The sequence below is a fragment of the Mauremys mutica genome, chromosome 6, assembly GCF_020497125.1.
Source record: "Mauremys mutica isolate MM-2020 ecotype Southern chromosome 6, ASM2049712v1, whole genome shotgun sequence".
NCBI classification, from domain to species: Eukaryota; Metazoa; Chordata; order Testudines; family Geoemydidae; genus Mauremys; species Mauremys mutica.
Window position 1 is genome coordinate 69,153,851 of NC_059077.1, and position 26,041 is coordinate 69,179,891.

General features: G+C 40.2%; 1 protein-coding gene across 1 annotated transcript in view; it reads right to left on the reverse strand.

Annotated features, from left to right (window-relative positions):
- PGGT1B (protein geranylgeranyltransferase type I subunit beta) overlaps positions 1–26,041 on the reverse strand; it is a 57,270-nt gene that overhangs the window by 6,633 nt on the left and 24,596 nt on the right. The window contains exons 3-8 of the mRNA XM_045020992.1: positions 21,773–21,840; positions 18,670–18,821; positions 12,801–12,933; positions 5,306–5,351; positions 2,654–2,838; positions 2,281–2,389 (exon numbers count right to left, since the gene is read on the reverse strand). Of these exons, the coding sequence (XP_044876927.1) occupies positions 2,281–2,389; positions 2,654–2,838; positions 5,306–5,351; positions 12,801–12,933; positions 18,670–18,821; positions 21,773–21,840 (693 nt within the window). The remainder of the gene's footprint in view (positions 1–2,280; positions 2,390–2,653; positions 2,839–5,305; positions 5,352–12,800; positions 12,934–18,669; positions 18,822–21,772; positions 21,841–26,041) is intronic.

Here is a 26,041-nt window from a genome sequence, read left to right on the forward strand (position 1 = left end):
TGTGGATGAGGGGAAAGCAGTGGATGTGTTGTTATTCCTTGACTTTAGCACAGCTTTTGATACAGTCTCTCCCAGTATTCTTGCCAGCAAGTTAAAGTAGTATGGATGAATGGACTAGAAGGTGGATAGAAAGCTGGCTAGATCATCGGGCTCAACGGGTAGTGATCAATGGCTCCATGTCTAGTTGGCAGCCGGTATCAAGTGGAGTGCCCCAAGGGTCAGTCCTGGGGCCCGTTTTGTTCAATAACTTCATTAATGATCTGCAGGATGGCATGGATTGTACCCTCAGCAAGTTTGCAGATGACACTAAACTGGGAGGAGCAGTAGATACGCTGGAGGGTAGGGACAGGACACAGAGAGACCTAGACAAATTAGAGGATTGGGCCAAAAGAAATCTGATGAGGTTCAACCAGGACAAGTGCAGAGTCCTGCACTTAGGATGGAAGAATCCCATGCACTGCTACAGAGTAGGGACCGGGCAGCTAGGCAGCAGTTCTGCAGAAAAGGACCTAGGGGTTACAGTGGACAAGAAGCTGGATATATGAGTCAACAGTGTGCCCTTGTTGCCAAAAAGGCAAATGGCATTTTGGGCTGTGTAAATAGGGGCACTGTTAGCAGATCGAGGGTACATTCCCCTCTATTGGGCATTGGTGAGGCCTCATCTGGAGTGGTTTGTCCAGTTTTGGGCCCCACACTACAACAAGGATGTGGAAAAATTAGAAAGAGTGCAGCGGAGGGCAACAAAAATGATTAGGGGGCTGGAGCACATGATTTATGAGGAGAGGCTGAGGGAACTGGGATTGTTTAGTCTGCAGAAGAGAAGAATGGGAAGGGGGGGGGGGTTGATAGCTGCTTTCAACTACCTAAAAGGGGGTTCCAAAGAGGATGGATCTAGACTGTTCTCAGTGGTAGCAGGTGACAGAACAAGGAGTAATGGTCTCAAGTTGCAGTGGGGGAGGTTTAGGTTGGATATTAGGAAAAACTTTTTCACTAGGAGGGTGGTGAAGCACTGGAATGGGTTCCCTAGGGAGGTGGTGGAATCTCCTTCCTTAGAGGTTTTTAAGGTCAGGCTTGACAAAGCCCTGGCTGGGATGATTTAGTTGGGGATTGGTCCTGCTTTGAGCAGGTGGTTGGACTAGATGACCTCCTGAGGTCCCTTCCAACCCTGATATTCTATGAAGATTTATTTTATAGCAAAAATGTATATGGGATACAAATGTACTTCAAACATGTTGCACTGTTATCCTGTATTTTTAATAGTTCTGTGTACATGTTTTCTGCTAGTGAATATCTTGTATTATAACTAGGTCTCCCTCACTAAGCAAGCAATGTGGAGAACATAGTGCATTTGTATGCGCTGATCACTGCACATTGACGCTGATGTGTGAAAATTGCATATAGGCTCACACTGAACAGGACTCCTGCTAGTTTTTCAATCTGTGAGTTAGATTTAGCTTTTTCTCTTAAATCATTAAGGAATTGTTCTTAGATTCATAATGCATTTGGAATACAAATTTCCCTTATGACACAGTTAATGTAATTTTTTTCCTTGACACTGCATGAAGATTAAGGATATTGCCTTTTTATATTTTGACATGTGATGTTGACAGTTTGTGTTCTAATGGTTATAAAGTTAACTTTTGGAATCTCAACCCCTCATTAAACATTGTCTGATGCTCCCCACTGTCTGAAACCCACTGTGTAATTTCTTGCAACTGTGAACATTTAAATGAATAAAAATGTTTAAAAATAAATCCTCCTCCTCCTCCATCAGTTATAAAAAGTAAAAATTGAACTCTGCAAGCCTACGAATAGATGAAAAGTTTTAGGTACCATTAGCTTTTTCAAAAGATTTAGCGATATTGTCTGATGTGCTCTTAGTATGTTTATTAAAAAGAACAGGCTCGGGAATATTTATAAATGGGCCCTTGATAAAGACCCATTACACAGTCTATGCTCTTTAGCTAAAATGTTTTTAAATACATGAAAATACTATTCAGATACTAAATAATATGAACAGGTTTGTTTGCCATTTTCTCTTTCAATAAGGGGCAGTTCATTTGTAACATTTTAAACAAGGAAAAGGGGCAGAGGGAGATTTATACTTTACATTAAACATATTAGCTTTCCAATTAGGTGCAACAGTAAGCCATAACACATTTCTCAGGGGGGAAGAATTAAAAATATTCTTTTACTTGTGTCAAAAATGAGCCACCTCTTGGACCACTGGAACACATTTTGCAACACAAAACACATCAAGATTCTGAGAAATAAATTTACCTGGGTGGCTATCTGGCCACTTGGCAAATCCACCAACAAGACGATCTTGAGTTGACAAGATGTAATTTCTGTTTTTCTCAAAATTTGTATATTGGAATATTTTCAAGAGCTGGAAAAAAGTTACAGTGTTACAGAAATACCTACATAAAGAGAAGCTTTTAAAGAACCATTTTAAACAGCTATAAGTGGCGCACTAGGGCATAGTTATCCTGTCTTCTCGCAAGAAAGCAGCAGACATGTGTAGCCCAGTACATAACTGTACAGAGATCAAAATAGTTTAGTAATTCAAAGATCAAGCCTACTTCCACTGACTATATAACTAACTTGAGGAGATGAAGGTTGGTTAACACATATATTGTAGCAATTGTATTACCTTAAGTGTTGCTCCTACCCAAAATGAGTAGCAAGTGTCTACAGGTTTGTTGGGTCGTCCATGATAACCATTCTGTTGTCTCATTATGCACCATCTCTTTATTCTGTTCAGTTCTTTCTCTGAAAATACTTCCTCCAGTTTACCCATCAAGCACAGTGAGGCGATACCACAGAACGTGGAGCCACCTATAAGAGAAAATTCTGTTTCTGCAACCTTTTTCATTGAAGTTAAAACTTCTGATTAAGATCAGACAAGCTACCAAGTAGTAATAAAAAAATATCAAACAGAGAGTTGTGTAAAGGAGTACAGAAAGGTCTGAAGTCTAAAATCCAGACAAATAAGGTGATCCTTAATCCAACACAGAGGTCAAAGTATTACACGTACTATTACAAATGGAAATTGGAGGGCCTCAGTGCTGCCCCATTTATGTAAATGTTCTCGCTCATTTGCCCATTGGCAGTGGCATCACCACTACTCACTGCTGCAGACTGATTTCCATACCCAACATTACACAAGCAGCTAATGGGAAGCAGGAATCTATCTGAAGCAGTGGTGTCAAATTTAAAGAGGCAGGCTCAGCAAGTGAGCGAGCCACATCATTCCAGTACAAGGAAAAATGTTTCAGTCAAAATACACCAAATTTTCGCATGCATGATTAGATTTACTTTGGAATCACACAGTGGAAGTTTCTCTCCCTTTCAAAGAGGAAGGGGAAGAAAAAGTCCCCTATCCCCTCCCAACCTCTAATTTCTACAGAACATTTACTACAGCTGTTTTCTTCCTGCTGCTGCTCCAACTTGGAGATTTACTGGTTTCAGGCCTGTAAACAGCTGGCTGCTGAACCGCCTCACTCCAAATCACCCCTTCCTCATCCCAGATTCCTACGTTTCATCTACAACCCAACTGCCAGTCCTAACCAAACAAGGCTAGACACCCACTGAAGCTAACCAGTGTTGATGCATCACCGAGATGAGTTGCTGCAGTTACACAATTACATAAATGTCCTAATTAAAATGTCTCCCAATCAATTCAGTGACCCCACAATTATAGTGGGCTAAAAACATAGCAGCAAAGGTAGGCCTGTTATAAACTGCTCTCAGCACTTGCCTATTAAGCAGATACTAGTTCTAGGTTTCCTTTAATGGAGACACTCAATTGGACAAACTAGACATCTCCCAATCAGGCTACTAAACTGTCTGTGATTACATAATATAATCTGCAGATAACTTAGTGTATTTAGTTGGCTCAGAGATTGAGCCAGTTGCACACTGCTGGCAGTTCTGCACTCTTCCCAGCCTCCACACTCCTACACCTCACAGAAGCCCCAGCAAAAATGCACTATAACAGAGGTTCTTAAATTGCAGTGGTCCAGTAGGAACTGGTTGCTCACTCCACTTAAGTTTCACTTACTGAACTGCAGTGAGAGCAAACATAGCCACACTAAATACATCCCTAAAAATCATGTTTCTATACAAGCAGTTACTATTGGTGCCATGGGGACATTCTGTAATAACAGGAGGGAAGGTGGCCATAAGAAAAATCTATGTTAAGATGTGGTCTACACTATTAAAACAGTTGAGGACCCCTGTATTATAACAAAGAGCACTACAATACTCAAATTGTGACTCTTACATTTTAAACTGAGGTTGAAGAGAAATCTGGAACCAGAAGGGAAATCCCAGACAGTTTCTTCCATGCTAACTCAAATGGCAAGATTTTCTGAAATATGATTGTAGATAAAACAATGGTGAATTACCTCCCAGAAGTCCAGCTATTCCTTGTAATTATACAAGGAATCTGTGCCACAGCCTCTGAGTAGAATAAAAAAAGTCCTGAGGAAGAACCTGAGTAAGCTGTAGATACAATAAGACACGAGACCTGGAAGTGTAAAGGGGCTTTGAAGTTGGTGCAGTGAGAATCAGGCCCATGGACTTTCATCCTAACCATTCAAATGTAGGAGACACAAAGTAACTTCAGCATACCATGGAAAAACATGGATGCAATTACATAAAAACCAGTGGTAAGATTACGACTGACTAGCATTTAGTAGGCTTCATATAAACACAAAGTCTCAAAATTAGGGATGATCCAGCTGCTCCAGGATGTGCCTACCTTTCCCAGCACTGTCTGTTGCTGCAAAGGGATAAATGGAATGTTTGTGCTCCAGAAAAACACCAAGTTAAGAATTCCTGACTTGAGTCACTATTTGCTTTTTTTAAAAAAATTAACTATAGTTTTAAAATTCAGCCCCAAGCAGACTCTGTGGTTCAACACAGGAAATGATTATAGGGTACATCCACAGCTGGCAGAACTGGGGTGTATCAGGAAGGAGTGCTGCAACAATTGACCCAGTGAGAAATGAGAACAGAGAGGGAGGAGATCAGAGAGTTGTTGAGGTCAGAATACTGGAGTAAGAAAATTCTTAGGACCCTCATTTGGTCTAGTCTTGTGATGGAGACATTCATGGCAAGGAAAGAAGCCCACATGCTCTGGGAGAACCTTTTCATTTGTTTCTCTTCACCCCACTTCCCTGAAAACCCAAAACACCAACAAGGGAGGAAAGGCATGCATGCTGGATCCCAGCATTGTTTAAAGAAGCTTCATTTAATTCATGCTGTTTTTAAGAATTGAGAAACACTTTAAGGTGCTTACCATGAGATTCAAGTCCAGCTCCCTGTGCCAGCCCATTATCATAAGACTGAAAAAGAAAAAGCTGTTTCAGAAATAGATTGTTCATATGTGTATTTTGATTATATGTAACTTCTCATTTTATTAGCAAGACCTGCATCACAAACCACACCAACTACAACATCTATTTCAATTAGTTTTAACTGGCCAATAGCTTTTCAAAGGCACACATTGTGGACCAAAATTATCCTCATCACACTGACCTGTCAGCAAAGCAGCACAGTTTGAACACATGCAGTTTTTAAATAGGTATTTTCTAAAAATTAAAAAAAACCAAAACGTTTCTGTTTCAAATATTATATGCTAAAGTTAAGGTTCTAGAATTATGCAGCATTACAGTGCCAAATTAAATGGCAAGGAAAAGCCAATTCTGTGGATGTTTTAAAATACATTCTGTAGGAGCTGTGTCCCCCCTTAAGGAGCCAAAGCGTCTGCAAAACTCTAGACAAGACAAGAGATTATCCTATTTGTCTATGTCTGTTCCCAAATCAACAGTCATTTACAGTACAAGAATGCAACAGTTAGGCCACTAGTTCATGTAAACAGCACAGTGCTTAAATACATTCTGCAGTGAAGACAAAGGCCTTATGTGCTAAACTGCAACAACAATCTACACTTAAGGGAAAAGGAAAGCATCAGCATTCTGCTGGACGAACTGAAGTTATTCTATAAAATATCACCTTTAAAAAATAGTTTAGTCATTCTGATTTAAGCCTTTTAAAGCAAAGAGCAAAGGGCTGATGTTCCATCACAGGCTCACTCCATTGTCCTAGGAATTCCAATTCACATGATCCTGTATCAATGGATGTCTGTGCAGTGGGTGTTACTTGCCCACTGTGCTACAATACTGAAGCAAGTTAAAGAATGGCAATAGTATATACTGCAATGCGCTTTTGTTTGTGGGATTTTAAACTCAAATTTGTTTTATTTTAGTAGCAGTTAGACTTCAGTATAATCCCCCACCACCCAAATCATTTCGTTAACTAAGTTAAGGTTGCTAGAGTGTAACCCACTACCAGAGACCTAGGTAACAATCAACTAAGGATATGTCTACACTGCAATTAAACATCCGCAACTGTCCCGTGCCAGCTGACTTGGGCTCACAGCGCTCAGGATAGGGGGCTGTTTAACTGTGGTTAGACATTTGGGCTCAGGCTCAAGCCCGAGCTGTGGGACTCTCCCCCCCTCCCTTACAGTGTCCCAGAGCCCAGCTCGAGCCTGAATCTGCACATTGACACCTCAATAAAACAGCCCCTTAACCCCAGCCTGAGTCAGCTGACACAGGCCAGCAACAGGTTTCTAACTGCAGTGTAGACATACCATGAGTCATTTAACACCCTGCCTATACTCCCACTCATCACTTCCCCTTCTTATCCTCAACTCCCTCGCACCCATCAAGCCACAGTCCAGATGTCTCCATCTTCATTCTGCATGTAACAGAGATGACCTGGGCCGGGAGGGGAGGCGCAAAGAAGTAACATATGGGTAGGGCATGAGAGACTTGAATTGTGAGAGGGACTTGGGGAAGAAGCAGGGATTGATCTGCAGGCAAGCAGTACCCTGACAAACCAATCATATGTCAAGAAAATGCAAAGTCTGGGACTGTTTAGAGGAAACACGACTGATGTATAAACAAAACAATAAATATACAGAAGTTAGATATAGCAACCTTATTAAGTCTGCCCATGCTACAAGAACAAAGGCAGTCAATTAAACTGAGTGGCAACACTATTACAATTGATAACATGAAAAATATTCATAGAAATGCATAAACCACCTCTGGAACTCTGTTAGACACCAAGTGGTTAACGTAGGATTGCAAAAAGGATTCAATATTTATACTGAATATCCAACGTTAAAAATAAAGGCTACATATAGATCCTCATACTTCAGAGAATAAATTAAATCACTAGCAGAATTAGGAAGCAAACTACCCTATGGCTAGGTTATTCCATAACCGTTGACTATAGACTGGTTATTCCTTAATTGTTGACCAGGGGTTTCTTACATCTTCCTCTGACGCAGCTAATAGGGGCCGCCATCAGAGATGGTATATTGACACGACAGACCACTGGTCTGATTTCCATGTTCCTACTTCTAGCAAAACAGCAGGTGACCAGCACTTCAAGATCACACGACTGTCACTGCTTGAAGGTGAATATTCTTTATCACAGAGAACACATTAGCTGTTTTCTGCTTTCATATTAAGAACTGTAATATTCCTCACTGGACAAAAATTCTGACCACTGTCTTTTTTTTGGAGTGATGACTAAAAAGGATGAATTCTGAAAGTTCACATTTGACGTAAATAAACTTTAAGCAGGAGCATGACCGTGGCTAACTTTGGAAAAGTTGATTCTAAGCAACCACTATGAACATTTGAAGACTGAGCATATGCAGCACAAAGTTCCCATAAGCTGTTAGTTGTGCATTTTGAGCATGGAGTCCCTATGTCCTACCAAGCTCTAAATGCCCATTAACTGCTGAGCAATGGCAAAATGATTAGCACTGGAGTAAAGAAGAGCTAGGCTGGCGAAGCTAGTTACCTCTATAAACAGAATAATTGTAAAAGGAGGTGGTGTGCTTAATGTACTGCAAAGTAATTAGCTCTGGGGAAAGTTAAGTGTGCAACCCAAATAGTGCACTATGTTCAGCTGCACAATTAGCCTGAAATTTTAACAGACACAGGCACCAGTTGCTTTTTGAGGATTTGATCCTGTTAAATAAATGGGGATATTTTTGTCTCTAAATTTTCTAATTTTTATTTTAAAAAGGACAATGAAAAGAATTCATTGCTACAGTATGAAAGTTAAATAATTAAATCCTATCCAAATCAGGAAATGTGTAAATCAATTAAACACAACCTTAACTCCAATTCCTGCCCATTTGCACCACAGTCAATCTGTAGAGATATGATCATAATCAAGGTAGTTAATTTGTCCCTCTACTGTCAAGGGTAACTAAAAATGGTATTATTTATATTTATTGCATCAGTGATTCCAAATCACCCCTGTTCAGTTCACTAATCTTTTTTCCCCCCTCAGTGTCACAAACTCACCCCTAAATATGAAAGTCAAAATGGACTTTAAGGTTTACACATGAACAATAAAAATTCTGCGGTCCGAACTTGATAGTTCTACTGACGAGGGAAAGCTGAAACATCACTGCAGAAACAGGTTCCGAACAGGAATAAGAAGAACCCACTTATTGCAGTCAGTAAAGGCAGTAGATACAACAACGAATACACATAGCGCTATTATCTATAAAGATGCAATGTTTAGACAAAAAGAACAGGAGTACTTGTGGCACCTTAGAGACTAAAATTTATTTCAGCATAAGCTTTCGTGAGCTACAGCTCACTTCTTCGGATGCACAGAATGGAACACACAGACAGGAGATATTTATACATACAGAGAACATGAAAAGGTGGAAGTATGCATACCAACAGGAAGAGTCTAATCAATTGAGATGAGCTATCATCAGCAGGAGAAAAAAAAACGTTTGAAGTGATAATTAAGATGACCCATAGAAGGTGTGAGGAGAACTTAACATAGGGAAATAGATTCAATTAGTGTAATGACCCAACCATTCCCAGTCTCTGTTTAAGCCTGAGTTAATTGTATCTAATTTGCATATTAATTTGAGTTCAGCAGTCTCTCTTTGGAGTCTGTTTTTGGTTTTTTTGTTGCAAAATTGCCACCTTCAAGTCTGTCACTGAGTGATTAGAGAGGCTGAAGTGTTTAGACAGTTACAGCATTAAAGTGTAGTTCTAGTCTGAAAAGTATGTTCAGTCTTAAAACTTTTCCCTTTCCTGATGTGTTTAATTCTACAATTCAAGTTGCAGTAGCAATTTTTGGATTTAAAGTTTGTGTCTCAATTCTGACACAACAGGAAATTTTAGAATTTGAATTTAGGAGTTCAGTTACAAATATCTATTACAGCTAATCAATCTCACTGCTACTTAAACGAGTTATTTGTACCTCAGTTGCATGTCACAATTTGCATTACTAAAAAAATAAGTTAAAAAACTATGACTTGCACTCAGATATAAAGAGGCCTCATGCACTTGCAAATGGTGACATAAGATATGATGAAACAAAAGCACATCTTTGTATGACAACAGTTCACTAATGATGCCATCTATTTTGGCTTGTAATTAGTGGACTATCAAAACAAGATACTATTGTAGAAAAATAATAGAGCTAAGCATTGGCAAGAAAAAAAACGAAAGCAAGGCTATATTTAGCTTGCATTAGATAGGAAAGTCTTACACTGAAAGTCTTACAACTTCAAAAATAAATTTACTGGCTACATCTGAATATAAAATATTTTTATTTTAGGTTATTTGCAGCACTCAGCATTTAATAGCAACATTGCAGATTTTCTTTCAGGGATTCTACACTTCATGCAACGGATCCATTATAGGCCGCTTTAACTGTAGCTATTATATTTGTTTATTAAACATCCAGCAAGACTTGTTTATATGGTGGGAAAATCGATCATCCTGGTAGCCTACACAATACCACACACAGCAGTCTTAGTATAATAGCAGTGGTTAATTTTATTTTAATTTCTGATGATATAAAGCAGGCCTGCACAACATGCGGCCCGCGAGGGGATTCTAAATCCCCCGCACACGGCGCTCTGCGGGCACTCCAGAGACCTTTGAATCCCGGCCGCAGCTGTGAAGCAAAGAGCTCTGGGCTGCCAGCAACCGCAGGGAGCCCAGAGCCCTTTAAATCTCATCCGCGGCCGGAAGTCAGAGGGCTCTGGGCTGCCCGCAGCGGCGGGGAGCGTAGAGCCCTTTAAATCCCAGCCGCGGCCGAGAATCAAAAGGCTCTGGGTTGCCCGCAGCCGCAGGGAGTGCAGAGCCCTTTAAATCCCAGCCACGGATTTGGAGTAACGCGGCCCTCGCTGCTTTACGAGCTGTGCCGGCCTGATATAAAGCATTAGTTTCTAGCTCTACTCGTTCTTGAAATACTGGCTGCTAAAACGATAACATAATTCAAGTGTAAGGGAAGCAAAAGTGTAATCAGGAAGACGTGCTCTTCAGGTCCAATATTTTGCAAACTGTTAGGGTTAGAAAAGCGTACTTAAAAAGCCTAGGTTCCTAATTGTGTAAGCAAATGTACCTAGCCCCGACAGCAACACTTGAGCTCACCTATAACCAGGCCTGCACTGGGGTCACACCACATAGTAGCGATTTTCTGACACTGGCCCAGAATTAAATATAGATGGCCAGGGAGCAGACACTGCCGGGGATTCCCCCGACAGAAAAGAGTCCCCAGTAAGTATAGAGCTAGCAGAGTCTGTTCCTATAGCTCCCTTATTATTTGTATTACCATAAAGCCAAGGAGCCTTAGTTATCAAGTAGGATCCCATTGTGCAAAGTGCTGTACAAACAGAACAAAAAGATGGTCCTTGCCCCAAAAGAGCTCACAATCTAAGTATAAGACAAATGACAACAGATGTGTATGCAGACAGATTGGGGAAGTACAAGGAAACAATGAGACAATATTGATCAGTTTGACAGGCAGTGGCCTCAGCACGCCAGTGGCCTAACTATGGCCAAGCTTTTTATAGAGAGAAAAGGAGAGTTTTAAGGAAGAGAATGTGTTAATTTTGCAGATGTTTACTGGGAGCTCTTCCCAAGTGTGTGGGGCAGCCTGGGAGAAAACACAAAGTTGTGTGTTTGAAAATGTAACAAGTGGGCAATGGAGGCTTGTATCACAGGCTGATCAGAGGCAGGAGTCAATATCTTCGCAGAGAACAAGACATGTGGATAGAACATGAAGGACTTTCAAATGAAGGCAAATAGCTTATGTTTGAGGTGACAGAGGTGGTGACAGCAGTGGAGGGATGTAAAGAGGAGTGATATGGTTAAAGCGACAGCCTAGGAAAATCATATTTGCAGCTCCATTCTGATTGGATAAGTGAAGTAAGATTGCAGAGTTAAGACAAGTGAGAAGGATATTGCAGTAATCGAGATGATGGGAACTTGGATGAGAGCAGTGGCTGTGAGGATGGATAGCAAAAGCTATATCTTAGAGATGTCGTGCAGAAAGAATCTGCATGCTTCTGACATAGCCCAGATGTGAGGACCTAGAAAGAGGTCCAAGTTGAAGATGACACCCAGATTATGGGCTTAAGTGGCAAGCAGACTAGTGCTGTTGTCCAGTTATTGACAAAGAAGTTGTGGGGGGGGGGGGGAGGAGTCCTGGGGGGAAGAAGGGAAGTAGTGGTGGTGAGGAGATGCAGAGCTCTGTTTTAGCCATGTTGAGTTTGAACTGACAGACATCCACAAGGAGATATCAGACCGACAGACTGACCAAGATTGCAGTTTGGATGGAAGAAGATAGGTCTGTAGGGAGAGAAAATACAGACAATAGCTGAAATGGTGTTTGCAGATGAAATTATCCAGAGGTAAGGTGCAGAGAGGGAATGGGACCAAGGACAGAGCACTATGGAAACTCTTCAGAAAGCAGGGGGAGGGGGTAGATGGATGAAGAGAATCCTCCAAAGGTCATGCTGAAGAAGCAATGACAGCAGCAGAAGAAAAGAAGAGAAGAGTCAAAGAAGCCCAGGGAAGACAAGAGGAGTATGGTCAACTGTGACAAAGGCAACTGACAAGTCCAGAAGGACGAGGCTGGAGTACCAGTTCTAAGTTCTCAGTCATTTACAAATTACACCGAGCAGTGTACAGCTACGGTAAGGCTTATATCGATGCCATATTAAAAGTCCTAAAACATTCTGATAGAAGCAACTCAATCACTCACCATTACGCTACAGCTAATTTGCGTGAAACAGTGTCCCTGGTGGAATGCAGTAGAATGCACAGATGGTGGCTTACCTGGCCCAACTGCCACACCTACGTGACAGCATAGGGTTTCAGCTACTAGTTTTATACTATTTATAAATGGAGGACTGCCTATTTTTCATGTCAGTGAATGTTACAAACTGGGAATGTCCATCTTCAGTGTCTACGTTATAAGTCCTACCATGCTGAGGGACCTACTGATTGCAACATGGCAACAGAGTATCCAATGTCAGTGAACAACTGAAGTCTGTCTTGCAGTATAGGAGAGATGGAATGATGTTTTAACTATGATCTTAGACTTTGGAACAGCCCTGCTTCTTTAGTCCAAGGCTGTTGCAGTCTAGAAACATGGTTACATGTTGTTCTGTCCAGTTTGTTCAGGAAGATCAAACCACATGTTAACTGCGTCAGGGAGATTACACTGGATCCTCCAAGGTTTGTGGTTTTTTTATAGTTATAATACTACTGTACCACTACTCCTCTTTCAACTCAGTATACCAGGAAACACAAAGGACTATGTGAAAGGTTATGGCTTGTATTCAGTAGTGCTGGTGATTGTTTTAGCCACATGCTGCAGCATGCAGAAAACCTATGGTCTTAAGATTTGAAGAATATAATAAAAAAAAAAAAAGGAAAACTCACCATACTTCTTCTAATATATTCTATCGCTTTCTTCATATCCATGCCTGACCAGTTGTTCAGCATGTAGCAAATACAGGAAGCACAGTACACAAATCTCATGTCATTCTCGCTACCTTCAAGCACAGCACAGAAACTAAAAGAAATACAGATTTTTCTCATTATGCATTGCAAAGGCAATCACATTATGAACACACACACAAAAAACACACCCCAGGCTTGTTTATCATATACTGTACTTCTCATCTCAAGAGGAAGTTCCTTAAATATTTCAAACAGTATTGTCCTTCTGAAGAGTACAATGTCGCTATTTGGAAGGGCAACTAATCCAACCACATATTTAAGTTTACTGAATTTTCTATTTTGATGATATGCTATCAAGTGATATGAACCATTTACATTTAGTGGCTCAGGGAATTTTATCTAGGCAATGTCAGGGTATATGTATTAATATTTTAGTATCTGCATTCTTCAATCTGCTATATTCCACTGTAACAGATGAGTTACCATCATTACACCACCACATTTCTCTTTGCCTCTTAATTCCTCCCTAGCAATCTTGGTGCTCATTTTGGTAAGACCTGGCCTTGGTTATTTAACCCATTTTTAATTACATCATGGAACAGATTACAAGAATGAACATACTTAATTGGTATTAGGACTGTATATATTGTGGTGGTGGTGGTGTCGTCATTCATGTTGTAGTGTTTGATTATGTTTTTCTTTAATCTTTTTACAATCGCAGAATATTTCAAGACTATTAGTTTGCTTGCCCTGATCAGGCACTGGCCTTGGATTTTGTGCTTTCACAACCTCAAAAACAAGACTGCAACACTTTGCTTTACAGCTTCCTGACAAGACTTCATTTGGCTCAAATATAAGCAGTTTACTTAGAATACTTAGCAGCTTTAAAAACATTTGAAGCAGGTTAAGTGTGCAGAAGTATTTTTAAATGGCTTCTTACGAGCACCAGTCTGGAGTACTAAAGTCATCCTTTTGTCTTTAAAAGCTCTACATAAACCTTAGCATTGGGCCATGCTACAAGAGGACTGTGTCCAGCTGAGGTGCAAATCAATGTCTGCATGCACACTGGGCTATTCATGTGCTTAAGTTGGACAAACAAATGCACACTTGCAATTTCTTGACAGAAACGTCTGAGAATTTAGTCCATTAAATGTTAGTCAGTTGCTCTAGACCAGGTGTCGGCAACCGGTGGCTCGCGGCTCGCCAGGGTAAGCACCCTGGCGGGCCGGCCCGGTTTGTTTATCTGCCGCGTCGGCAAGTTCGGCCGATCACGGCTCCCACTGGCCGCGGTTCGCGGTCCCAGGCCAATGCGGGAGGCAGGAAGCCGTGGCCAGAACATCCCTCAGCTCACGCCGCTTCCTGCCTCCCGCATTGGCCTGGGACCGCGAACCGCGGCCAGTGGGAGCCGCGATCGGCCGAACTTGCCGACGCGGCAGATAAACAAACCGGGCTGGCCCGCCAGGGTGCTTACCCTGGCGAGCCACGAGCCACCGGTTGCCGACCCCTGCTCTAGACAATAGGCTCAATTCTGGAAATATCACATACTGTTGTATACACCCCCTTGAATTTGGAATTTTCAGTTTATGAAAGCAACTTAGCACTATATTTTAATAATTTTGAGTTCTTGAAAATGGTTTAACTTTGTAGAATCCTATCATGTGCTATCCATGTAAGTCTCACCTGACTCGTAAGTTAAAAATAAATTAAGCCAACACTTCCATTTTAATTAACACTGCTGTCTCAGTTTAATAATGAAATGGATCATAGTCCCTTCAGAAACAACATCATTACACTCTACTCTTCATTATATGCTCTTTCAAAGCTGCTATCAGTTAAATTTTTAACTACCCACATAGAATGTGTGACCTAAAACAAGGACTTTGCATTAGCTATAAACCCAACCTAAATTGCTAGACATTTTTTAAACTTAGAAAAAACTAAGTCAAGGGATCCACGTTTTACAAATGTCTATCAGATGTGTGGATCGGAGACACATTTATAATAGCAGTGCAATTTATTTTAATAAGTAAAATGTAGGCTAATTAATCTCTTTATACTAACAGCCCATTATTCTGTCAATCCAATTTCCTTAATCAGAGAGGGATAAGAACTAGAATTTTATTCTTAGATGATTAAAATGGACAATAAGCATTTAGATAATCCTGATCTATCCAGGTTATGCACACACAAAAGTTGAATTGTATAAAACAGTTAATTTGAGAGGGTACATGTATAATATTCACTGCTAAGCAACAATTATTCAAATACCTTTACAAATAGGCTAAATACTTAGAACCTGGATTTTAATTCTATGAATGGGAATCATAACAGCACAACCAGTTAGAACCTACCAGTTTCTAACAAACTACATACACTTCTCTTGCTGCTGTACACTTTATAAAGACCATTCATGTTAAGTTTTCATTTCTAATGCTGATTTTTACAGAGAATTTGGGAGTTGAGCTGAATGTTATTTAAGTTTTAATCCCTCTGTCTTAGACCAGCTCTGCTTCCTTAAGAAGCTGCTATATTCCAACTCCAAAGAATGGGGAGTGTCAGTTAGGCAATATGTTATTTGCCTCTTACTATATTTTATAGTATGGATGGACTTCCTTGGCTAGTATTCAACTGTCAAATTAGGGAAATTCTCTCCTCCAAAACTGAACATCAGATGGTAACTAAGGGAAAATATTTCCGAAGTAATTTAGAGGTCAATTGCTAACTTGCCTTGCACTGCAGTCAAAACAAATTCCACTTACGGTCAGGTTTGCTGGGGTACTAATGCAAAAACCATGGACAGAGGATTCAGAAATGGAAGATGTTTTTACAGTCAAGATTCCACGGCAGTTCATTCTTGAAGGAACAAACTCTCTTCAAAGACTGACAGCAGGACCTCTAGGGAAGTGCTACACACAAAATTTCTACAAGGTCTAACAATGGATTCACAGACAGAATGTAATAAAATCACAGATCAGAGCTCTACATGTAACCAGCTCTGGTGTTTTTTCTATAGTCTTCTACCCAACATTTCCTGTGCACCCCTCCAAGCCTCTCTATTCTGCCGTAATTAAAAAAACCTCTTTAGATACACATTTAGTTTAACATATTAAATTCAGATTATTAAGTCAGTCTTATAGCAGAATGTGGGTTACTTTACAGACAGCGCAAGCCCTATTACCTCTTACATTTCTTCAATTAGCATCATACTTAACTAAAACTGTATTGAATTTCAAATACATTTTAAAGTGTATACATAGCAAGAGTTATTTCACCATGTGAGCTTTCAGTAGGCTATCCTGACTGAATCTGGAATAAAATTTAGGCTTATGAAGACCTACCAACATTATGATGGCCTTCAGAAAAAAAAAAATCTTGGGTATTTCTAAAGCATACCTCTGGTTTCTAGAAGAACACAGCTTAAGTTTCATGTTATAATATAGTACACATGCTTGGATTTTTGCTATATCTTTAAAAGTTGGGTCTAGGACTCCCATATACCTGTCATGAAAAAAAGCCTCAGAAGAGACTGTTCCATTTTCATAAACAAATTGTTGGCTTCATTCAATCATACAGATGGTATTTCTGGGAGTCAGTATCTTTTTGGCTGATATATATTACTGTGGATCAACACAACTGGATCCACAGAGAGGGAATTCAGTTAATGCCTGGCATTCATTTTTAGAATTTAGCAGCTTGGGGGTGCCGGACAGCAACTGAAGGTTATGCTGACATCAACTAACATTTATGCTTTCTGTAATAGGATTAATTTTTTCTGCTCCACCTTTTCTGCAAGCAGAAAAAAAAGCTAGTGATTGGTTGACTTAACGGTGCATAAGTTTGGTTAGTTCTCCAGACAACCTAAAAAATTATTTAAGAGCCTGAGAGCCCCACATACTGTTCAAAAATCTCAGTCTGTTGAAGACTTATTAGAAAAACTTGAGTTTGTACACTGGGTCTCTTGCATCTCTCTTCTAATTACAAGGAAAGGAATCACCAAAACACGTTAATTATGCTTTTCACGGTCTTTAAAATCAATCACTCAAAAAGCTACCATAAGGAATCTACATTCCCACTAAAGACCAACTGGAAATTGCAAAACATAGAACATAAAAAACAAACAAACAGTCTTCTTAACTTGAACTATTCTTAACTCAAAAATAAATGAACAGTTTAAGTATAGTGCTTACTTTAAAACAAGTTTTACACAGATATGCAGTGCTTTTTAACAGGAAAGCCAATATTTTCAGTCCTACAATGCATTAGATGTAACATGTTCTCAGCTAGAAAATATCACTGAAACAGCAGCAGCCACTAAGGGTTTGTTTATACACAAAAATTGCACAGCTTTAATTACATCAGTGTAATTTAAAGCGGTACAATCCCCTTATCTTAGATGAAGTTATATTGCTACAGAGGTGTTTTATCAATGTAGCGATTCCTGTACAGGAAGGGGAAGTATTAGGGCTGTGCTGGTTAACTATTTCTGTTAAAAAAAAAAAATCACAATGCTAACTGAACAGGTTAGAACTGTTTGCAGATCAGTCTTGAGACAACCACATCACTGGCTGGGTGATGTCGAAACACTATTTTTAGTACTGAAACAAATATTGCTAAAAAATTTGCAAGTTCTTTTTTTTAAAATGCATACATACCCTTTATATATTATATACACACTTAATGTAGTAACTAAGCTAAAACATTCTGATTTATAACTAGAGTCATTTTGAGGGGAAGCTATTAGGTAAGGAAGTTTGTGATTTCATTAAAAATGAAAGTCTGATTTACTCTGCTATATTCATGTTGATGTTCCTCATTCAGACTAGACAAACTAGCTGTTTTCACACAATTATGTACTAAGCTGCAACTTTGCATTACACATACTGCAGCAGAATGTGTGTCTAACTTTCTCATGTTTTAAAATAAAAACTACTTGTGGGGGTTTTTCAAATGGACATGCACAAAGATTTTGGTCCCAATGACATCTGCATCCTTCTAAATAGGACAAGACACCAGGGCACAGAGCCAGCAGTAGAGGCTGCAAACTGGATCAAAGGTCCTGGCATGGATAGAGCTCTGAATAACTGCATTAGCAGCCAGATAAGCATATTTCCTAATGACATTTAAACCTTTTGACCTTTGACTTCAGAGTTAGCTACCACTGAAGACACATTCCACCTCTAGAGACTAAGGTATTCTGAAGAGACTGTGCAGAAAGTCAAACTTTGCTGTAGTATAGTACTGCACATATTGCACTTCTGCAATCTTTCTTCTAGCAAGACCTAGTGCTTCCAGCACCACAGAGAAATACCCATGCTCCACATGCCATTTGCTCACTGTGTTGGAGGTAGACTGAAGAAGTTAGTGTACTGCTTGGAGGAAATGAGTATGGAGTTTTTTTTGTTGTTTTTTTTGGGGGGGAGCAGGCTGACCAATTGCCTCTCACTGATTACAAGCAGGATAACTCAGTATAATGCTAGTTTATGCAATGCAGTTCATCTTTACTGACTGCAGAAAAAGAATCCAGATATAGTAGGGATCCCTAGTATCCTCTCCTGAAAGGCACAACAAAGCACTACCATCATGTCACCAGGCCAGCCAGTAACTTTCCAATAGTGAATGTGCACTGGGCCAAGAAATCATCCAGTCCTGTAACGCATCAAGACCCCAATAGAGTACATGGTAACTTGCCTATATTCTAAAGTTTTCACACCAACCACAGCAAACAAGCTTCTGGAAGGTGGAGAAGACATAACACAGATATTTTACGGGGTGAAGTGTATATTTTGTTCCATGGTTAGGTTTTCCTCAAAAATTTCCAGTGTCTTCTGTAATAAACAATGTCCTGTACCTTCCATCTTCCAGTTGGAGAGCTCTCAGTCCTGCCAAGCAGGCATCTTTATTTACTCGACTCAAGTCATCTCCAAGAATAACCAAGCATGATAGTCCAGTGTATGTCATTGCTATGTGCCCACTGTCATAGGGATGAGATATACCAGGACCCTAAAGTTAAAAGAAAATACGTTTAACTTATTTTGATTTCATAAGCTCTTTAATTACAATTAAGTATTCAGTGAATTACAATTAAGTATTCAAAGTATTGACAACATTTTAAAGGTAATGTTAATCTCATCATTCATTTTGCAGAAGTGGAATTTATGTGACTAGACATGCCTGAATGCAACTATATAATTGCATAGCTCCATCTAACACCTTTGCGGAGGAGCAAGAAGCTTACAAATACTTAAAAGAAACGTAAATATGAAATTGCGGAACTACCAACTGTGATATGAAACTTATTGCTTAAATCAGCCACAGTATCGGATGAATGGAGTATTGCTAATGTAACATCCATGTTTAAAAAAGGCTCTAGAGACAATCCTGGAAATTACGGACTGGTACACCCAACTGGTACCAGGCAACTGGTTGAAAACTACAGAAATCATCAGACACAGACAAACGCGGTATGTTGGAGGAATAGTCAGCATGGCTTTTGTAGCATTCCTCACCAGTCTATTAGAATTTTTTGAGGGGATGAACAAACATGTGGGCAAGAGTGATGCGAGGTCACAACATCCAGAATAGAAGCCTCCGTCTAGTTCGATGGGACATGGGAGCTACCATTGCCCCTTGCCAGAGGTGAGGAAGGAGCCCCGCCAGACCCTAAAGCTGCCACTTTGTGAGCCCAGTCCTGCCTCAGCACAGCAGAATGGGACTAGACAACCTCTTGAGGGCCCCTCCCAACCCTATATTTCTATGATTCTATATCATTTAAAGCCAGCTTTATCATGGTAAGGGTTCCAGAGTTTGTTTCTTTCATTAAATCACTCTAATTTATCTGAAAAGGAAAGAAGGTCGCATTGGCAATATTTTAAGCCTTTTTTATATCAATTATAACAAAGGCAGATCCAATTCCTTTTCACCAAAGGCAGTAGAGAATGCACTGATGCATGGATGTAAATAAAAACTATTCCTATATCAGCACATTTTTAAGACAAGAATGTACATTAACTGACTTTCACAGATTAGCCCCTGGCCTCTTTCTACAAGCTAAATTACGGAGCATAGGACAGTGTATTGGGCAGCAACAAATTTCCTGACAAGAGAAAATTCACGTCTTAAATTGTGTGCTGTTTGAACAGACGCATCAAAATGAAAAAGCACCAGTGAAATGCTGACACCCTGTAGCAATATTTAGCACTTTTTATCACACTCTTCATCTTCAAGGTGCTCTACAAAGACCTCAGCCAAACACCTTTTTGCTAAGCCCAGTTCCTCAAGCTTTGTGCAGGAGAGGGGATTTGGGCATAAATGAGTCGCCCAATGATTCATGGCCTGATTTAATGTACTACATTAAATTGTTTAAAGTTTTATTTCAATATTATGAATGATACAGTCATTTAGTGGCCACCCGTATGGTGGATGAGTCCACTCACTCAATGTTGCACTAGTGCTGTGGGATAGCCATCAAGTTCTGATTATATGGTGATTTGAAAAAGAGGACTGGCTTACAGTATCAGACCAAAGATGTGTTTACAACCTTATTCAGGTTTTGGATTGTTATTTACATATTTAAAGGTTAATAAGATTTTAACAAGAACTCTTAAAAATTACAGACCCTCGACTACATTTATTTCTGTAAGAGCGTTACAGAGACTAATTTTTTTCCTCATGAGGCCGCGAAACAGTTCAGTATGTAGTGGAATATGACTGAGGCTAATGCCAATCATAACAGGTGACAAATTCATCTGATTATTGCAATGTTAGAGTAAAATGATGCAGACACAAGCTATGGTATTAAAAAGGGGCAGATCCACACCAAACCAAGAAATGAAGATTACGCTGAGAATGCAGTGCCTAGTGTAGAGATGCATCAACTCCCCTTCACAATTCTTTAGCCTTGCTGAATGTAGAAGGGAAACTGGGGATGTAAATTACAAAAAAGGGGATGCCACTCTGTGTGCCCAAGCAGGAAACTGCTCTGCTGCCTTGGCTGATTTGCTATGCAAAAGGAGCAGGTAAGTTGTTGCTCCAGTGTCAATCAACTCCTATGCATAGATGCCCACCCTCTCCTCCCAGTTTCAAACCCCCATAAAATTCTCTGATCCTATTTCCACCCTTCTCTCCCCATCCAGACATTTGGCTGGAATCTGTCCCCTGCCTGAAACTACATTCCATTTCCCACATATTAGCAGCAACTGACCTGTTTTTCACCATCCTCCCAGATGCTGCACAGATCCCATGCCGTCTGCTGCCTCTCCCTGTTCAGCTTACCACTCTATTCATATCTTTGAAGCCTAACAAATCCTCCATTGTCTTCAGCAGCCTCTGTTCACTTCCAGTTTCCCCATCATTAAAAGCAATGGATCTGCTATACCCCACATTTCCCATCCCCTTGATCCTCAATCCCATTCATGCCCCTCCCCCGTCCCCCAACAGATGTGAGTAGGGTCTCACACATATTTGAGAAGGATTCCGGTGTCCTCAGGTTGAACACAGAAAGATAAATGTTGAAAACACTGAGTATCTCCTTTGCCATGCGGAATTCTGCTTTTTCTGGACATGGGCCATATGTAGTTCTTGGACCAGAGAAGCTTTTTACCCAGTAAGGTCCAGTGGATTGCAATTAGGAACCCCCATTTTCTAAACCAAGCACTGACAATTTGTTGTATAGTTTGGGGAATCTACAACCTATATACCCATTTCTCCATCCCCATTTGTAAATAGAGACACAGTACTGTGTGTGGGGGTGTAGTGGGGATTTTTTTTACTATGAAAATGCAAACAATTAAATATTCATTTCTTTAAAAGGTTCTTGGTTCTATATTCACTTCAGATTCACTTCATAGTTATGTAGTTATGCTCTGAAGAAGCCACAAGATCATTTACTAGTTATTACAGGGATCTTTTCTCTCTCTCTCTCGCACACAAACACACACACACAGCCAACTAACCTTGGATGGATTGAATGGCACCCCCAAATATGAAGATCCTCGGAAGCCACAGCGATTTAAATTTGATCCTAGGAGGGGAAAAAAAACACACTTCATTTACTCTGTTGAAACAGCCATTTAAAATTATTACTCTTTGGATAGGATCGAGACCTGTTAATTCAACATAAATCAAAACATTACTTGCTTGCTTTTATCTTTTCAGTACACTGGCAATCTCAGCATATTTTTTCAGGGAACAGAAAGTTCTTTCAGAATGATCTTAGTGCCAAGGATCAAAAATGCTTCACCTGGCTGAAATATACTTTGTGCTAGTTGAAATTTCCTCCACTGTTTTGAATGAGGAAATTGCCTAGTTGGAAAAACATAGTATAAACAGGTTGTTTTCCTCCAGATTTCCATCCACCAAGACTGTTTAAGATCAGCTGCAAATCAGTCAACTACTATGGTTTTAAGTGGGCACTGATTTTTTTAGCCATTTAATAATGATGGTAGATAGGCTCATTATGTTAAACCACACGTTAGGATATGATCTAAAAATTAAAATAGCCTGAAAGGCCACAAGATTTAACAACAGCATTGCTTATCTCTCTCCTCCAAAATCTGTAAGCATGAGAAGCTTTTAAAAGAGAAGATTGCTCACTTAGCAATCATTCAAATCTGAAACTCTTATTCACAGGTTTTATATTGTGTTGATCTTCAGGATATCTGAGTAATTAGGACATACAAACGCATACCGCACACCATCAAAAGTCAAGCACAGCACAGATCCTCTACACAGCTCAAATATGCCTCTCTGAGCTGTAGTAACATAGCTGGCTTGACTCAAGGGCTTCCAGAGATGAAAGGCTAGTGACTGCTCTAATTCCACTCAACTAGGTGCTCTTAAGCCCCCTTAATTTTGCTTTTACACCCTTAGCTCTGATCTAAAAGTCCTAGCCCCTGTCTGGATTAGAGAAACTAACCAGACTATGTAGTTACACAGCAAGCCATAAGAATCGAATACAGATTAACTGTGCACAGATACAGAGGCATCTTACACTGGTGTGATTTACCAGTTGAGGCCCCACTTTAGATTTGTGTGTCATGTCTACAGTAGAAACTTACTAGTAACTATACTGATGCAAGTTTCTCTAACAGAAAGGTCCCTAGATCTAGTTTCTCAGCACTTAGGTGAAGGCCCCATTGTGCTGGGCCCCTGTATAAGCAAGTAGCAAGAGTCTCCCCAGCCCAAAAAGTTTTACAATTCAATTTTAGAGCAGATGCAACAAGTATGAAACAATGAAGGAAGAGAATGAGGACATAGTTAATGACATAAGATCATGGGGCTACAGAAATTCATCATGTTCCCATTATGCCTCTGGCATTTAAGGCAGTGACAAAACTCCTCCACTCCTGACTGTTTCGTTCAATGGTTCCCCAGCTGTGCCACAGATTTTTCAGCTTGGCTTCCACAGCTCTTCGCCATGTTGTTTGCGGGCAGTGTCACTTTTGCTTGTCTTCAGGTGTCCATCTTATTGCTACTCCGGTGATGGAATCAGTTTCCATCCAAATCACATGGCCAATCCATCTCCAACACCTCCTGGTAACAATGGTGCTCAGGATCCTTTTGGTTGCACTGTGTCAATAGATCTTGGTTTGAGATTGTTCTGGGCCAAAAGATACAGAGGATTTTTCTGAGGCAAGTTGTATGGAATGAAGTCAGTTTGGACATGTCATACTTTCTCATTCCCCAGCATTCTGCACTATAAAGTGATGTTGAAAGTATGCAGCTCTGATAAATCTTGAGTTTGGTTTTGTATGTTGATTTCCAGACTGTATTTAAAGCTCCTGAAGGTGTTCCTGGCTTTATTGATTTTGTTCCGGATGTCCTGGCTTGTTCCACTGTGCTAGCTGATGGTGCTGCCCAAGCATGTGAACGTTTCTACATTGGTGAGAACAATCCTCTATCCGTACTGGTGATGGTGAGGCAATAGTAAAGGTCATGATATCTGTCTTACTGCGGTTGATTTTCAGTCCAATTTGCTGGCTGAATATGTTGAGTCGAGTTGTTTTTTCTTGTATATGGTGTGTGAAGTCCAGGTCTTCAAGGGATGAGAAGGGTGTCTATTTAATGCCTCTTGCAGGGTCGTCTTTAGGATTTATGGGGCCCTAAGCAGTATTATTAAACTGGTGCCCCTATGCCTGATGGCAGCCCAGGGGTGGAGTGGGGTGAGGCAGCAAAGGATAATGAGCCATCCTGCCTGCAGTTCCCAGCAGAGAGCCCCGCACCCTCTCCCTCACGCAGAATGCGCGGCACTGATGCATTCGGCTCTGTGAATACGCCCTGACTAAGGAGACTGCAGTGCGCACTGGGTGTGCGGGAGCTGACCTGCTCTTACCTGCTCTTACCTGCTGTGGGGCGAAGCTGGCTCCTGAGCCCGCCTATGACCCTGCCCATACTCCACCCCTGCTCTGCCCAGGCCCCGCTCTCTCCCCACTGTCTCCCTTCTTTCTTACTTCCCTGATCACCCCCTTCCAGCAAAATCCCTGAACCCAAATGAAGCAAATGACATTTGAAAAAACAAAAATAACCCCCCCCCCACTCTTCTGCAGTTTCTTTCTAAAGAAAATGGAGCATGTTTTCCACTGCATGCCAGAAGGTGAAGAATGGACATGCAGAAGGCACCTAATTAAAAGAACTAAACTTGGAAATAAAAATGTCAGTTTTTTTGATACACACTGAAGTTTGTCAGATTTATTTACAAAAACTTTGTTGTAAGGGGAAGTCAGCTATCCTGCTGAATAAAACATTAAATATTATGGAATACATGATGCAGCTCTTCTCTGTTTTACATTTTCTTAATCCGTACTTCTAAGCTGATTTTATATTTTAAATGTACACAAACCTTCATAAAATCATTCCAGATTATTACATATTTAACTCACTGAAAGACATTTTAAATTAATCAGTCAGAGGTTTAGTGTGTTCATAACAATGTTCATTGCTTTTAGAAAAAAGGGAACACTAATTTACTTTGTGTGATCTCCATAACAATAGACATTTAAGAAATTTCACCAACTTTAAAAAACATGTTTCCAAAGACTTTAGGCAGAACAAAGGATTTTATACTAGATCTCCTCCAGAGTAACGGTCACCAGACTTCAGCAGCTAGCTCTGGAAGCCTGCGGGAAGGGTCAGAAGAGGGATAGAAAGAGGCAGGAGAGCTGACACTAAGGCCCAAGGGTGGCCCAAATTTTCAGGTGTCCTATGCAACCCCATATGCTGGATATGCCTAAGGATGGCTCTGGCTTCTTGGCATGTCTTCTGTTGCATGCTGCATTACTCAGTTGATGGCAATGTTGAAGAGGACTGCAGACATGACACCACTGATGTATTTCTGTTTTGACTTTAAAACTGAGCTCACTGTGATCAACACTGCATGTAAAGTTGAAATAAAAGCTTTTGATTATATTGATTATAAGGAGAGGGATTCCATTTGCCTGTAGAATACGCCATAGGTTGCTCCTGTGAACGCTATAAAAAACCTTCTCAAAGTCTATGAAATTTACGTAGAGTAGTTTTATGTAAAGAAATTGAGTAAATTTATGTACAGAAATTAGCTACAGCATAACTTGGTACTCTGAGGGTTCCATGTCATTTTTTCTAAAAAAAAAAAATAGGATCAGCTGACTGAGACACAACCAGAATCGCTAGTTGGCCAATTTTTAAGGAAAAAAATACTTAAACTAAAACAGTAACAAATACGTTTAGACTTAAGTTACAAATACATTTCAAAATCTTGCTCATTGAACAGTCTTAGGTTTATGATTATGGGGCACTTTTCTTCCTTTATAGTTTAGAAAGAAATATAGTAAAGTTGCTTGTTGCATCTATGAATGTGCTGGGACTAGGGCTGTTTTGCAGTTAAACTGAATACAAGTTCCAATAGTTAAAGGAGATGATCCAACCCCAGCATCTACCTTTTCTTCTGTATGCACTACTGTGGCAAACGTGGAGTGACAACGCAATTATCTAAAAATACTAACGTAATTTTATAAATATTGTATGTGGCCTGGTCAGTGAGGTGACGTTACTGTGTATTGCATTATTAGACTTTCCCATAAGAATATGCGGATTTAACTTAATAGGTGACTGTTGCAAAAATGAACAGGAATGCAGTGCAACAGCTCCCTCCAAATGCACACTTGGGAGGAGCAATTACAGGGCAATGGCCTACCTCCAGCCCAAAGTTACACAGCTGTTTTGCCAAAGTTGGGAGCCTAGAGATC